This window comes from Corylus avellana, chromosome ca7 (assembly GCF_901000735.1).
Source record: "Corylus avellana chromosome ca7, CavTom2PMs-1.0".
In the NCBI taxonomy this organism is placed as follows: domain Eukaryota; kingdom Viridiplantae; phylum Streptophyta; class Magnoliopsida; order Fagales; family Betulaceae; genus Corylus; species Corylus avellana.
Genome location: NC_081547.1, coordinates 12,427,780 through 12,442,511, shown reverse-complemented (window position 1 = coordinate 12,442,511; position 14,732 = coordinate 12,427,780). Strand labels below are relative to the sequence as shown.

Here is a 14,732-nt window from a genome sequence, read left to right as displayed (position 1 = left end):
ATGGGACTATGGGAGGAAGGAAACAATGGAAGCAAAAAAATAAATGATTCTTATTTCTGACGAGTCTGATTGTGTCGGTGGATGAAATCTTGAAAATGACCGCTTACCGGCCCACCTCACGCTCCTGCCAGCCCATTCGTTAGATGACGTTGCACCCGGTAGTTGTTGGGCCGGCCCGACTCATCTCTCTTTACAGATGTCGGGTTGACCCGTTTGCCTATGATGGGAGACGACTAAAGTTAAGAAGACTTACGTAGGACTATATATAATTGAATAGGGCAGGCAATGCTACAATGCAATCAATTGACTACATTTTGCCCATCAACACCTGCATGAAAAAAAATTTTAAATGAAAAGAAGCATAGATTCTGTCTCCTCTGTCAGATTCATTTTCTAAAAAAAAAATTCCAAAATGAAAAGAAACACCTTATCTCTCTCTCCTTTGTCCGCATTTTGAAACTTCCCAACCACTCCGTTTCTCCTTCTCCCCCTTACTCCCTCTCACTATCTGAGCTCAGTCACTCTCTCTCTTCTCTCTCAAAATCAAAAGAACCATTATCTCTCTCTTGGGTTCGGAAGAACTCACTAGCGTTTGGATGGTTTGGGTCCAACTGTGACGGCTTCATCACTATAAGGGATATTCGAAATCTATAGTGATATTCGAAATCAAGATGATTCCTTTGTTTTAAAGGTCCTTGAAGGCAACTATTTTGGACTCCAATCTCAACATTATTACTACAGAGCTGGTTCATTTTGATATTGATTTGCCCCACTACCAAACCATATCAGTAATTCTTTTATTGAAAAGGCACTGTCAATGTAACACCCCTACTCCAAGTACTATGATATTGTCCACTCTGGGCAAAATCCGCACGGTTTTATTATTGGATTTACCCCCAAAATGCCTCATACTACTTAGAGAGAGTATATTCCATATAAACACATAATATTTTTCATGCCCAGGCAATGTGGGACATCACAATCACCCAATCTTAGGACCCAACGTCCTCGCTCGCGACCCTCATGGGCTTGTGCAAGCTAGGGCTAGGTATTGGTCGGTTCGGACCGATTAATGGGCTTATCGGTCGGTTAACCGATAAGCTATCGGTTAACCAAATCCTAACCGATTACCAACCGATAAGACGTATTAACTGAAAATTATCGGTCATATCGGTAATCGGTTAACCGGTCTGTTAAATCGGTTTGGGCTTTTGTGAGCTTTTTATTGTGCTTTTACTGGTTGCTAATTGGGCTAAAAATTAATTATTTTGGAGGCCCAAATACGTTTTGTTTGGCTAAAACCTAAAATAGTTGATTAAAAATTAGTTATTTTAGAGTATATTTTTGGCTAAAATAGCTTATTGAAGTGTTTTTTTTTTTTTTTTTTTTTTTACAATAATAAATATAAAATTCTAAAAAATTAAAAATTAAAATAGCTTATCGGTCATATCGGTTTTTCGATAAAAAATTTTTAACCGACCGATAAGCTTATCGGTATAAAAATTTTAACCGATTACCGACCGATAACTATCGGTTACGGTTAATATCGGTTCGGTTAATTTGCCCACCCCTAGTGCACGCTCCCTCCATCTCAGGCTAGGCTATGTCTCTGATACCATATATAACACCCTTATTCCAAGTGGTATGATATTGTCCGCTTTGGGCGAAGCCCGCATGGTTTTATTATTGGGTTTACCCTCAAAAGACTTCATATCATTTGGAGAGAGTATATTCCATATAAACACATAATATTTTCCATGCCTAGGCAATGTGGAACCACCTCATCTTAGGACCCAGCGTCCTCGTTGGCGACCCTCATGTGCTTATACACGCTTATTGTGACATCCCACATTGCCTCGATATGAAAAAGATTATGTGTTTTTATAAAATATACTCTCTCTAAATGGTATACGGCTTTTTTGGCCCTGCCTGCAGGTGTAAGGTTAGGTTCCACGATCAGCTGCGCTTGATGGTAACCAAGGGGCCCAACCGTGCTGGAGTTCACGGCCCGTTACTGAGACCCTCCCCAACGTAGCTTTCATAATTATATCGTGATCTTGCATGCGCGTTGGTGTCTATATAATATAAAATTAAGCTTGTTAATTTGTTTATTTACTTGTTTCTTTAATTTCCATGCAGAAGGAGGAAGTGGAAATGGAGATTAAGAAAGGGAAACAAGAGAAAGAGAAGAAGATAAAAGAGGTGGAGATGGTTGTTGACTCCCAAATCAAACGTTACGATGGTACTTATACCACTGTAGACTGAATATATATTATATACAGTAACAAGTTGGAATTGTATGCTAATCCACATCATGTTATAAAAGTTAGTTTTTTTTTTTTTTTTTTCTTAACATTTTTCTAGGAGTATAATTGAGACCAGCTTTATTATTTATTATTTATTATTTTTATTTAAAAAAAAAAATTGCTGGATTTCATTAATTAATCAAGATGTAATGTAATACTCTCCAAAATTACAATTAATATCATGAATAAAATTAGGGCATGAATCGTGACGAGTTACATATTGAATATTTAAGTTTAATTGTTTAATTTTGTTTCAAACTTAACATGAGTGATCAAAACTCATTGACTTAGATAATTTGTTCAACTCCGTTTATTTTTGAACGAACTCGAGCGATCGATCGAGCTTGTTATCGATTTGTTCAATTAATATTTTTTTTCGTAAATTTATATTAATTATTAGTTTATTAATTATTTTTCAGATATATATAATTCAAGGTATATCTATTATATTAGGACGATTCATTTTATCTTTTTTACTACTTAATATGTTCACTTTACAAAGCTAAATAAATATTAATACGCTTGTTAATAAACAAGCTTAAACAAGCTTAAATTTTTGTTCACCTTTAAAAAATAAGTAAAAAATACACTTTATCTCCCAAACTTCTAAATTATTGCAATTCGACCATTCCAACTTCTTTTTTTTTTTTTCCAAAATGTCCCCATCCTATTTTTTTAAAAATAAAATAAAATAAAACATTTTAAAATTAAGGGGTGGCCGGTCTGGGGTGGCCGAAGCCTCTATAGGCCCAACTGGGGTGGCCAGCCACCCCTTAATTTTAAAATTTTAAATTTTTTTTTGGGAAAAAAAAAAAGAAGTTAAAATGATCGAATTACAATAATTTGGAAGTTTGGGGTGGTCGAATTGCAACAATTTGAAAGTTTGGGGAGTAAAGTGTCACTTTTTAAACATTGAGGTACAAATAAGTGGATAGTTAGAGGGTGAAATGTATTTTCCCAAAAAAACATTAAAATCGAGTCAAAGTAAATTGTTTGAAGAGTGATGGATTCATACCCTATATGCATGTGACGTGCAGGTAAGTTTTGAAACATGAAACTAGTGAAAATATCCTTGAATCCGACATTGTCACTTTTTTATGTTTACTAATTGGGGAGGCATGGAGTGGCGGCGGGGTTAAGATTATATATATATATAAACCAACAATTCTCTACATCTTTATTTTTGAGTCGGTAATTTTATTTCTAATATGAAAACCTTATCACGTCCAACTGGGACGGAGAATAATTTAATTAATTCAATCTATCTAAATGGAAAAAATTTTATCATTTTTAAGAAAACTACTTGGATTTCTTCTTGAGAATAGCTTTATTATAATGCTACATGTGATTACTCAATACACCCGGAATGTTGACTGCAGTAAAGGTCTTATACATAAATGTATCAAAACAACATCTATTTCATATCTGAGTACACAATCCTTTTAGGATTTAGAATCAATATTGACAATATTTTGTGAAAGACAACTTATTGATCCGTTCAGTTCATAACAACTACACATCAACTTGAAGTCTCCAATTTCGCTTGATCAAGGTAAATCAATAAGATTCAATGTGTAATAATCTTTCGCAAATGAAATGTACAATTCCATTACCTACTGCAAACTTAATCTAAGTTTAAAACTACAAGGTTTATGGACTAAGACATTGTGTGATAACTCCGTTACTCATACCCATAGATCATATTCAATTCAATGTAATCCAAGTATGTACATTTCACATGCATAACTCATACAATAGTAATAAGCATGTAAAATACTACATGCCATATGCTCAAATAATGTAATCAGTGATTAATAACTTATATTAATTACAAACTATGAATATCAACAACAAAAAATTGATAAAAAAATCATTTGAGATTTAGAGTATAATCCCCAAATGGATTGAGAGAGCAAAGATAAAAAAAATAAAATAAAATAAAATAAAATTGAGGATTTTCACAGCCATTTACGTCAAATATTGAAGGCCCATTTATGTCACGATCTTAATGAAATTTTAGGGTGTTGATCATGTTAAGTCACCAGTTTTTCCATAAGCTTAAGCTGATAGGAATATGTAAATTTAATTACCTAATCATTATTTTAACATTCTCGCTCACATGTGGACTAATTCTATTTTAATAAGTAAGGCCCAACACATGAAATATTTAATTGAAATGGAGAGTGAAGTGACAGAGTCAATGTTTGAACTCAGGATCTTTGAGTCTGATACCAAATTAAATCATCAGTTTTCCCATAAACTTAAGCTGATAAGAAGAGATAAATTTAATCACTTAATCAATACTTTAACATAATTATTATTTTAACAAATCATTAGATTTCCTCTCCAGGTGCTTATACCCACTTGGTGAGATTTTTTTTAAAAAAAAAAATTAAAATTTTTTATTTTCTTGTTGAAATTCACATTTAGTGTGACAAATTTATATTTTAATCCAAGAATGTATGTGTTCTTGATGTGTTGTGGACCTTGTGGTAGGCTCTAAAATTTGCTCTAAAGAAGACACTTGTAAACTCATTATTATTGATAGTAAAAGACGTAACTAAACTAAGTCACGTTATTTTTCCCTTCCACACTAGGAACCCACCTCCGTATGAGTGGAGCTCACAGACACTCGAGCAATCTATTTCTAAGCAATATAGACAGCTCAATTCATGCTTTCTGCAACCAACTTTTTCATCCATTTGGAATTGTATTTTTAATGCCATTACTTGACACTCCTCTATCAAGAATTGTCTAATAAATCTGCAAAATTTGATGTGGAGCTTATACTTTCTTCTAAAAGCCAAACCTAGCATGGCATTTGAGATTTACATTTTGTTTGAAAAATAACTTTCTCAAATGAGGGAGTTTGGGAAAGAGATCGTTGAAAACAAAACTTCAAATCAGAATCCAAGTACGGAACGCCAAAGTTTGAAGGAATAGAAGATCAAGAAAAGGTAGAACAAAATAAATCAGAAAATCCATGTTTCATTGATTTAAAGAACTCTACGGAGTAGAATTCCCGATGAATTATGAAGTACCTTGAAGAGGGAAATATATTCAATGGTTCAATTAATGAAACATGGATAGAGCCTATTACATAATCTTGTTACTAACCTACATTAATGCTGGCACTACTATTGCTGCAAATACTGTAGTATGAACCACAACACCGACGGCACATGCTGACTGCAGTAGCCAACATGTGTTGAAGCAAGATAGCAAAGGCCCTTTGGGTTGAAACAGCTGTGACCAATACTAGCATTATACATTCATATGTTCCAAATACTGAGATAAATGTCGTAATATAGATTATGATGTTCTTGCGCCAACACTATGGTCCTTCGGCCACTTCAATGAGCCTTCCACAAACCCATTTTTTCGTTACAGCAACCGATTCAGGTGTTTCCTCCTCCAGGGACTGAACATGGGCTCCATTTGGTAGAGGGTCTTTTCCACAGTTGCTATTCCCATTTGGCTCTGGCTGGTCAGGGAGATTTCTTGAACCTGATTGCTTCATTATATTCTCAAAACTAAAAGGAGACGAACCAGGGCCACCGAAGCTGGTCGGCAGAAGTTTCTCCTCATTATTCAAAAAATCATGCAAGGTGAACTTGCTCAAGTTAAAGTCCTCATCCTCACTTGGCCTGATTGAGGTCCCATTGACTTCTATCCTTGTATCCTCCTGATCCTGGCTAATCAGTTCATTAGAGGTAGCTGAAGGGTAACCGCCATTCTCATGGGAAGTGATTTGACCAGTCTCTATGGATTCAATTGATTGGATTGCTTCAGCTATAAGCTCTCTCGTTTCCATCAGGGAAGCTCTAGCAATAGGGCTCTTCACTGCAGCAACCTCAAGGGCCTTGGCAGCCTTCTGAGCTTCAACAATCAATAGCCTGCAGATTGCCACATAAATTTAGTGTTGTTTTTTCATGAATTTTAAAGTTAATGAAACAGCAATAAAATAAAAAATAAAAATAAAAAGGAGAAATACGAAGCATTGGAATGCAGATGGGTTCATTCAGAGACTAGCATTAAATTTTTTCAGTAACCTGTAACGGATAAAGTAATATTCATTAAGCTTTGATCAGGTAAGCAAAGGCATTAGTAATCAGATCATTAAGCTGCTTAAGTGATGAGTTGGTGGGCCATTTGTCCTCCATGACTTAATTGCGATGCCGGATGTCTCCTAGCCTGAATTCAATAGTTCTGTGCCAACCCAATTCAAGTGTAAGAATAGAGATATAATGAACTGACCTTGCTCGTTCAATGGCTTCAGTTTTCTTTGTGTCTGCAACTGCTCTCTTTGCTCTGATGTCTTTTATCATCTCCAGCTTAGAACTAGCCAGGGGATCTTTGTACTGGGGCGCACTATTTCTCCTCAACCTTAATCGCTGAGTTTTGATTTTACTCTCGGCCGTAGCATAGTTGTTATAACTAGTTCTTTTCTTTATGATGGGTCTCCTTCTAGATGTCTGTTCACCATCACTTGGCCTTCTCCTTGGTTTTCTTTCTGTACCAGGTTTTATACCATGATATTTAGCCAAGCCAGAGCAAACCCGATCACGGTACTCCTGATAAGATGCAGGAACGCACAATTTGGAAAATAAATTGTTCAGTTGAACAACTGATGTTGCAAAGTAGATTTGTTTCCAATTAGTATTAGCTTGAGTCACAAGAGAAACATGGCTTCTTGGGAAATTTGAAAGATTCAGTCGAGTAGCCCAAAGTTTTGAGCAGGAACTAATCAGTAAACTGTAGACGATTGCCTATGGGAGAACACAAGACTAATGTCCTAGTAGGACATAAGCTTGGAAGAAAGGGAGTGTGATAGTGAAAATCATGGAGTAATTCCTAGAAGGGCATGCATCAAGGAAGTGGGGGGTAGTAGCTTAGTGGGTAGTTATTATCCTTGTTTATGTTAGTGCTACATGGGTAGTTAGTATTCAGCTGTTATGTTATGTTAGTGGGTAGTTATGTGTTATGGGCTAGTGTGTATCATGGGTGGTTACTAAATGTGTTGTGAGTAGTGGGTTGTAAGCCTAGTATAAACCAAGAGTCCAGAGATTAGTTGGGGTATTGAATTGTAATCTGACTTGTGTCTTTGTGGTTTGTCTCCAACCCTTAAGTGGAGTTCATTATCTATCACTTATCTACATATTTCTATTCAATTTATCGTGGGTTCCTATCAACTTGGAATCAGAACATGGCTACCAACAAGGATCGTCTCGAGAAATTGGAGTTGGAAATGCAAGAGCTAAAAGAAGGAATGCAAAAGATGAGTGTAGAGTCACAGTCCAATTTTCGTGAGCTTAGAGAATTATTCTCCAAGTCTCTCGAGAGGGGCGAGTCGTCTGCAACAAAGGAGAAGGGGCCATTTCAATTGGCCGGGGAAAATTCCTTCGGACATTCGAATGGATCCAAGGGGTCAGGTGGTTTTGCTAAGCTGGATTTTCCCCGTTATTCGGGAGATGATCCCACAGTTTGGTTGGACCGGGTAGTTCAATATTTTGACTACAAACAGACATCGGAGGATCAAAGGGTGTCGTTGGCTGCCTTTCATTTAGAAAGTGAAGCCAATCAATGGTGGCAATGGATGAAAAAAGTGTATAAGGAGGAACGGTTGCCCATTACATGGGAGGTGTTTGAAAGAGAGCTATTGATCCGATTCGGTCCTACCGAAGTCGAGGATTATGATGAGGCACTCTCAAGGATACAACAAGATGGGACGTTGCGAGAGTATCAACAAGAATTTGAGCGTTTGGCAAACCGAGTGGATGGATGGCCTCAAAAGGCACTCGTGGGAACATTCCTTGGAGGGTTAAAACAAGAAATTGTGTCTGCCCTTAGAATGTTCAAGCCGAAGACTCTTCGTGATGCCATTGAGCTAGCACGGATGAGAGATGATAATCTCTCTAAAGACCGGAGGACTTTACGAGATGAAGGGACGAAGCAACAACAAGCTAACACCATGCAACAACCGACGTCCAACACACCTGCTGCACGGACGTATTCCTATGGGGATGCTAAGAAGCTCTCATGGGAAGAGATGCAGAAACGAAGAGAGAAAGGCTTGTGTTTCGGGTGTAATGAGAGGTTTACGCTTGGACACCGGTGCCAAAAACCCCAAGTGCTTTTCATTGAAGCTCGTACAAAGAACGAGATGCATGATGATTTCGAAGAAAGTGATGCAGAAACTATGAGAGGCAAAAAAGGGTATAAAGAGGAAGAGCCGCTCATCTCATTGAACTAACAACAACAGTTTTTCAACCAACAACCTTGCGGACAAGGTTCCTCTTCAAGGGGAGGCAAATGATAGTGAAAATCATGGAGTAATTCCTAGAAGGGCATGCATCAAGGAAGTGGGGGGTAGTAGCTTAGTGGGTAGTTATTATCCTTGTTTATGTTAGTGCTACATGGGTAGTTAGTATTCAGCTGTTTTGTTATGTTAGTGGGTAGTTATGTGTTATGGGCTAGTGTGTATCACGGGTGGTTACTAAATGTGTTGTGAGTAGTGGGTTGTAAGCCTAGTATAAACCAAGAGTCCAGAGATTAGTTGGGGTATTGAATTGTAATCTGACTTGTGTCTTTGTGGTTTGTCTCCAAACCTTAAGTGAAGTTCATTATCTATCACTTATCTACATATTTCTGTTCAATTTATCGTGGGTTCCTATCAGAGTGTGTAATACATATCTGTCTAGTTAAAACACGATCGAGATGTTGGATAAGAGACATCTGTTTTGATTTCCTTTGTCCAGGTTAGACAATGTTGGACAAGCAAATGGAAATATTTCAGGTTCAGGTGGAGAGAACATAAATAAATTAAAGGGAAAAGTCAAATTCAATCCCAAGGTTTTCATGTGATTTCATTTAATACTTATGTTTTGAATCTCGATAATTGGGTCATTAGGTTTTAACCCAATTTCAAATAGGTTACTTTGTTAACTTAACTGTGCACCAAGTTAGACCAATAAGTTGATGCCATCAATCTCATGTTTGACATGTTGTGTGCCAACTATAAGTTCCACGTAACATATTTATTTTAAATTAAAAAGTACCTAAATTAAAAAAAATAAAAAATAAATTCAAGAAAAAGAGAGGTCGCCAGCCACTCCTCACTGGTTGGGGGGCTGCCCCTTATTGGTGAGGAGGGCTGCCCCTCATCTGGTAGGGAGTGGTGGCCCTTCTCCTGTGAGGGACAGCCTCCCCTCACCAAGGGGTGGTGGCCCCTCTCCTATGAACGGCAGCCTCCCCTCATCGAGGATTAGCCGGCCACCCCTCTTTTTCTTTTTCTTTTTTCTTTTTATTATTTTTTATGATATATTTATAATTTAAAGTAAATGTGCCACATGAAACATACAATTGGCACATAACGTGTCAAATGTGAGACACATGGCATTAGCTTATTAGTATAATGTGCCACACTATCAATTAATTAGACGGTATGTTGATGGAATGACCTATTTGAAACTAGGTAAAACTTAAGGACCTAATTATCAAAATTGAAAACTCAAAGATTAAATTAAAATCGCGTGAAAACCTAGGGAGTAAATTTGATTTTTCCCAAAATTAAACATAATTGTCATGTTCAGAACAAACTTAAATTTGTAATGGATTTGACCAAAAAAAAAAAAAAACAAGTTTCTCTTTAAAATGTGTTCACAATTTAAAAGATCTTGTTTTTTTCACTTCTATGTAATTCAGGGTTACATCATTACATATATATAAGAAAACCCTAAACCCTAATTGTACGGACGTATTTTGGAAATCCCTAAAATACCCCGCTCTGTGAATGTCGCTATCACTCCACTCTCATCTACTTGGCCTTCCACTGGTGTTTTAATATGAGCCACTAGTTCCAACAATGTAATTATGAAACTCAATCTTCACACTAGAGTTTCCTAAGTTTAGCAAGAGATGGTAAATGATGCACATCGAATCCTCGAACTTATCATCTCATCAGTTGATTGGCTGTAACAAAACACTTGTTTTGAGAAGCCCTAATGAAATAGAGGTGTAATGGAATACACCAAGTCTGACGCTTGGAACCTACTTTATAATGGATAAGATACACTCATTTAATCTTTTCAGTGTGGGGGGGGGGAATAGTTGAGCGTTGATTACTTGATAAAAATGTTCTAAGACAAAGAATTCATGTCCCTCAAGAAGCAACCCACAATCTAACAGGAGAGTTCCAAGTTAGGACCTGTCTAAAAAGGTTTATGCAGAAAACACGAATCATGCAACCTCTTCGAGAAATGATGTTATCTACTTACAGGATCAGCCCATTTTGCAGAGATGGATTCTGAAATTTTCCTCCTTTGCTCAAGGGACTTTGGTGCTCTCTTGCCACCTTTTGGCCTGGGCGTTAATTTCCTTTGTTCAACACTCTCTAACCACTCCTCCTTGAGCTGTTCATCCAAGATCCTGTAGGAGTCCCACTGCAACTCTTCTTCACCAACAGAGCCTCCTCTAGAAGCTTCTGCAATTAGGTTCTGCCACTCAAAGCAGCAACCTTCCTGCACCATCAGCTTCTCACGTCGCTTTTGCCACCCCACTCGTACTCCAACTGCAATTTTCATCCTTGTCTCTTTGCTGTACAATCAATTAAAAGAAAGAAAAAGTACGCAAACATTGTGAAATGGTATGGACAGGAATATTATGATAAAAATTCACAAACTCAGAATTTCTACCATAGTCGTTAAAGACCCCAATACAAGCTCAATAAGGACTTATACTAAGGTGCTTTAGATGATTGGGACTCTGCTAGGATTATGAGAGGAAAATGTTAATGGTAAACAAAAACACAAATAAACAGGTTGTGTAAGACCTACCTCTGAGCATGTCCAAGGTTACTTAACTTCATTTTGACCTGCAGAGCCAAATTTATTTAAGAGAATGAGCAATTCTAATTTTGTACAAAAGGACTATATTTATTACAAATGATAGTATGAAACCTCTTATCCTACACTCATCGAATGCATAATCCATTGGCTGCCTCATAATCTAAATCATGCCATTGATGTTCTAATTTTTGGATCGGCCATCTAAAATATTGTCTAAAAGATTGTCCAAGGAAACTACACACAAAAAGCTTATTCATATTTCCAAGAGTCCGGCGGATGTTAAAATTCAATTTGGACAAACCTCAAGATGGACTATCAGGTCAAGAAAAAAAACACAAAGAAAAAGTACTTCAAATCTTTTAGGAAAAAAAAAATATATTAGAGAGTTAATTGCTTACAATTTAATCATAGTTTGTACATTGATTAGTACTAATTCTAGAATTAAGTATTGAACAAGTCACTGACTCTTAATATCAACTCAAAGAATTTGTTTATACATCAGGTCTTACAGCTAACCTGGTAATCTCCTTGCGGTGGAGTGAGAAAAAGTTCAATTTATTCAAGGACAGAGTGTTAGACATATGAGGATCTTGATACCAGCATGTGATATCATTATAGAATCTTTAGACCAGCAGTAAAATGAAAAGAATTGAAGGAAGGTCACGAAATATGCCATGCATCACTCATGTCTCACACCAGTGGCAAAGCAAAAGGGCTAAGGAAGCTTTGTGAATTGGAAAATGCTTGGAGTGCTACAACTTCTACCATAAAGTCATTTACAAACTGATGTGGTAATCCATAATTGGTGAACTAATTAAGAGAAATTGATAAACCAGACTTTCCGCTTAATTATTTCACCAATTATGGATTGACACATCAGTTTGCAAATAATGTTGTAGTATCCCCAGCATTATTCTTTCGAATTCACCAACACGATTGCCTGATATTTTTCATTTATCAATTCATTAAGTTTTGTATTCTAAGTTAGGTAAGTGTGTTACTTACCAATAAAAAAAGTGTTTGTATTTTAAGTAGGCTGTACTAATGATCAATCACCATCCACCTTCCGTATGTGCTTCATGTTGAGTACATGGTCCAGTTGAGTGCTAAATGATGTAACCGGTGCATTTGAAAGAGCAAAACTCAAGAATTGAGTAAAGGATCCACTTATAAAACTATCTTCATTTTACAAATACTATGGTCTATTCTTTTTATTTTCAATAAGTTAAAACATACTAAGGCCATTTCAAAAGAATATGCAAAATTATTCTTACATGACATCACCTTAGGATCCTGCATTGCAAGCTTTGTTCTCTCTTTGATCCGTTGAAGTGTTTCTGCACACACAATGGAGATCGGAGCTGCTTGTAAAACACAGTAACGGAGACAGACTGATAAATACAGAAGCTGGGATCTATAAATATATGCTTACCTGCACTGTGCTTCCTGCCTTTGTTCCATGGCGTGTTACCCTTATTTGCTTTAGAGATTCTCAATCTTCTCATTCTCTCTCTTTCATCCAATTCCTTCAAATCTTCGCTTGAAGACTCAAGTTCAATTGTCTGGAAACTTGAGCTGTTAGCAATAGGTGGTACATCGCAACCCTTGTGTCCATTTTTATTCTGAACCAAACCCTTGGTGGGTTCAAGAGTAGCAACAGCCTTAATCAGGAGTCCACCCCTTCGCACCTCAAGGTGTCTCACGTCAAAGTTTAGTTCTTTAGATAGGCCCCAGGATTTCCAAGCACAGGAAAATCTACCATGAATAAGAGTTTGGGCCCTGAGTACACAAAAGTGACTTTGGAACGCAGGCTGCGCAGTAGCAATCTCCGCTAACAGATACAAAGATAACAGTCTCAGTGATTATCACAAGAGGCAAACTAAATTCAAGGACTCTGGCATTACAGCATTTCACATATTCTGAATGTCACCAGTTGCAGTCAACCAAGTTTTTTGTGGCATGCTCATATAATTTCAAGCAAGGTTTCTGATTTTAATCAAATAAGCAAATTATGGACATGAAATTCTCAAAATAAAGTTGAGTGTATGGTCTCATGGGCAAACTCCGCTGACATGAGAAAAGTGAACAAAACAGGGACTTGGGTTTCAATTTAAATTAATAAAAATAAATACTTTGAACGGAATTCAGAAGAAATTGAATGTGAGATTGAAGATAGAAGAAAACAAAGAAGGAAGACAAACTCAGAAAAAGTAGAAAAGAAAAGAGAGTACCCAGTAAAGGCATGGGAGCTCATTCAGCCAAATCCAGACTTCAATGTCAACAGCTTAGTGAAGCACAGAGACTGCATAGCATTTGTTAAGACGGCATTTGGGTAGCAAAGGATAATGTTATTTCCTTCTTTCTCTGTTGTGAAACGATTGGAACAATCTCAGTGACTCTACAGAAGAAACGCTGCGAGAGAGCCACACAGTATGCAGGCGCCGGATAACGAAAAAACGCCCATAAAACAAATACCCAATTCCAACATATTGGAATTGGGGAGAAGTAACCCCTTCTGATATCTGAAGTGGTGGGCCTAGCTAGGTGTATCGTGGGCTGGTTCCGTGCCATATCTTAGAGCTGCAGGCCTTTCCGACATACATTAATGCTCTTTTTTTTATTTTAAATAAATAAAAAGAGAAAACCTTTTATCAGGACCATCATAATAACACTTTTTTTACAGTTTTCAATCAATAACTGACACATAAGCAAAAAATAAAAAGTGCATAAAAATAAGTTGGACCAAAATACACTAGGTTTTAGGTGATAAAATCTCTAAAGGGTTAACTTTCTACCTCTAAGTTTTAGTTTTAAATCTAAAAACGAGTTTTGAGACATTATAAATGTGTTTTAACGCATTAGAAACTAGTTTTATAGCATTAGAAACGGGTTTTGGGTATTATCGTATTAGTAATGGGTTTTGAGGCGGGTTACGACCAGCAGGGTTTGAGGCGTTCACCGCCGGCTAGACCTGTGGGTCCAGTGAGACCTACGGCGTGGGTTTGACGAGACCCACAACATGGGTCCGGCCAGACAGCCGTAGGTCTGGCCTTGGTCTTATCGGCTATGGTTTTTTTTTTTTTTTTTCTAATTTGGTATGATTGTTCTCACTTTTATTTTTTGCATTTTTCTTAAACTGATGATGTGTCACGTAGTAATTGGAGATTGCAAAATGGGTATTATCAAGATGAACCTAATAGTAGGGGTTCTCAAATAAAAATGAGAACAAGATCCATTTTTGTAAGCATTTTAATGTTAAGATCCCAATTTTTTTATCTAATAGGGTTGAGACGGATATATTTTTTTTCCAAATTAAGTATATAGTCTATAAAAATTATATTTCTCTTTTGAGCGTGAAAAACACATATTTTTTTAATAATAGAGATAAAGTTGGAATAATTTATTAAAAAAATCATATACATCTTACATGCTATTAAAAAAAATAGACACACATCATTTTTATAAATTAAGATGAAAGAAGTTCATCCAACCCAATTTTGAGGAAATTTTGTCCGCTTGAGACTAGAGGTCGGGTCCATTCTAAATTGGAGACTTGAGTTAGCATTTTGGTCAAATGCAT

General features: G+C 36.7%; 1 protein-coding gene across 1 annotated transcript; it reads right to left on the bottom strand.

Annotated features, from left to right (window-relative positions):
- Window positions 1–5,274: 5,274 nt before the first annotated feature.
- LOC132186588 (uncharacterized) lies at window positions 5,275–13,629 on the bottom strand. Its single transcript, XM_059600568.1, has 7 exons — window positions 13,384–13,629; window positions 12,585–12,983; window positions 12,437–12,489; window positions 11,141–11,178; window positions 10,583–10,901; window positions 6,564–6,880; window positions 5,275–6,202 (listed from the first exon to the last, which is right to left on the bottom strand). The coding sequence occupies exons 1-7, from the start codon at window positions 13,394–13,396 to the stop codon at window positions 5,641–5,643; spliced, it is 1,701 nt and encodes a 566-aa protein (XP_059456551.1). The 5' UTR covers window positions 13,397–13,629; the 3' UTR covers window positions 5,275–5,640.
- Window positions 13,630–14,732: the final 1,103 nt, after the last annotated feature.

Bases quoted from the DNA above. Each gene is read 5' to 3' on its own strand.
- LOC132186588 (XM_059600568.1), bottom strand. The intron at 10,902-11,140 runs GTAGGTCTTACA...TTGATTGTACAG, and splicing joins AACCTTGGACATGCTCAGAG to CAAAGAGACAAGGATGAAAA. The intron at 6,203-6,563 runs GTCAGTTCATTA...GGCAATCTGCAG, and splicing joins GAAGCCATTGAACGAGCAAG to GCTATTGATTGTTGAAGCTC.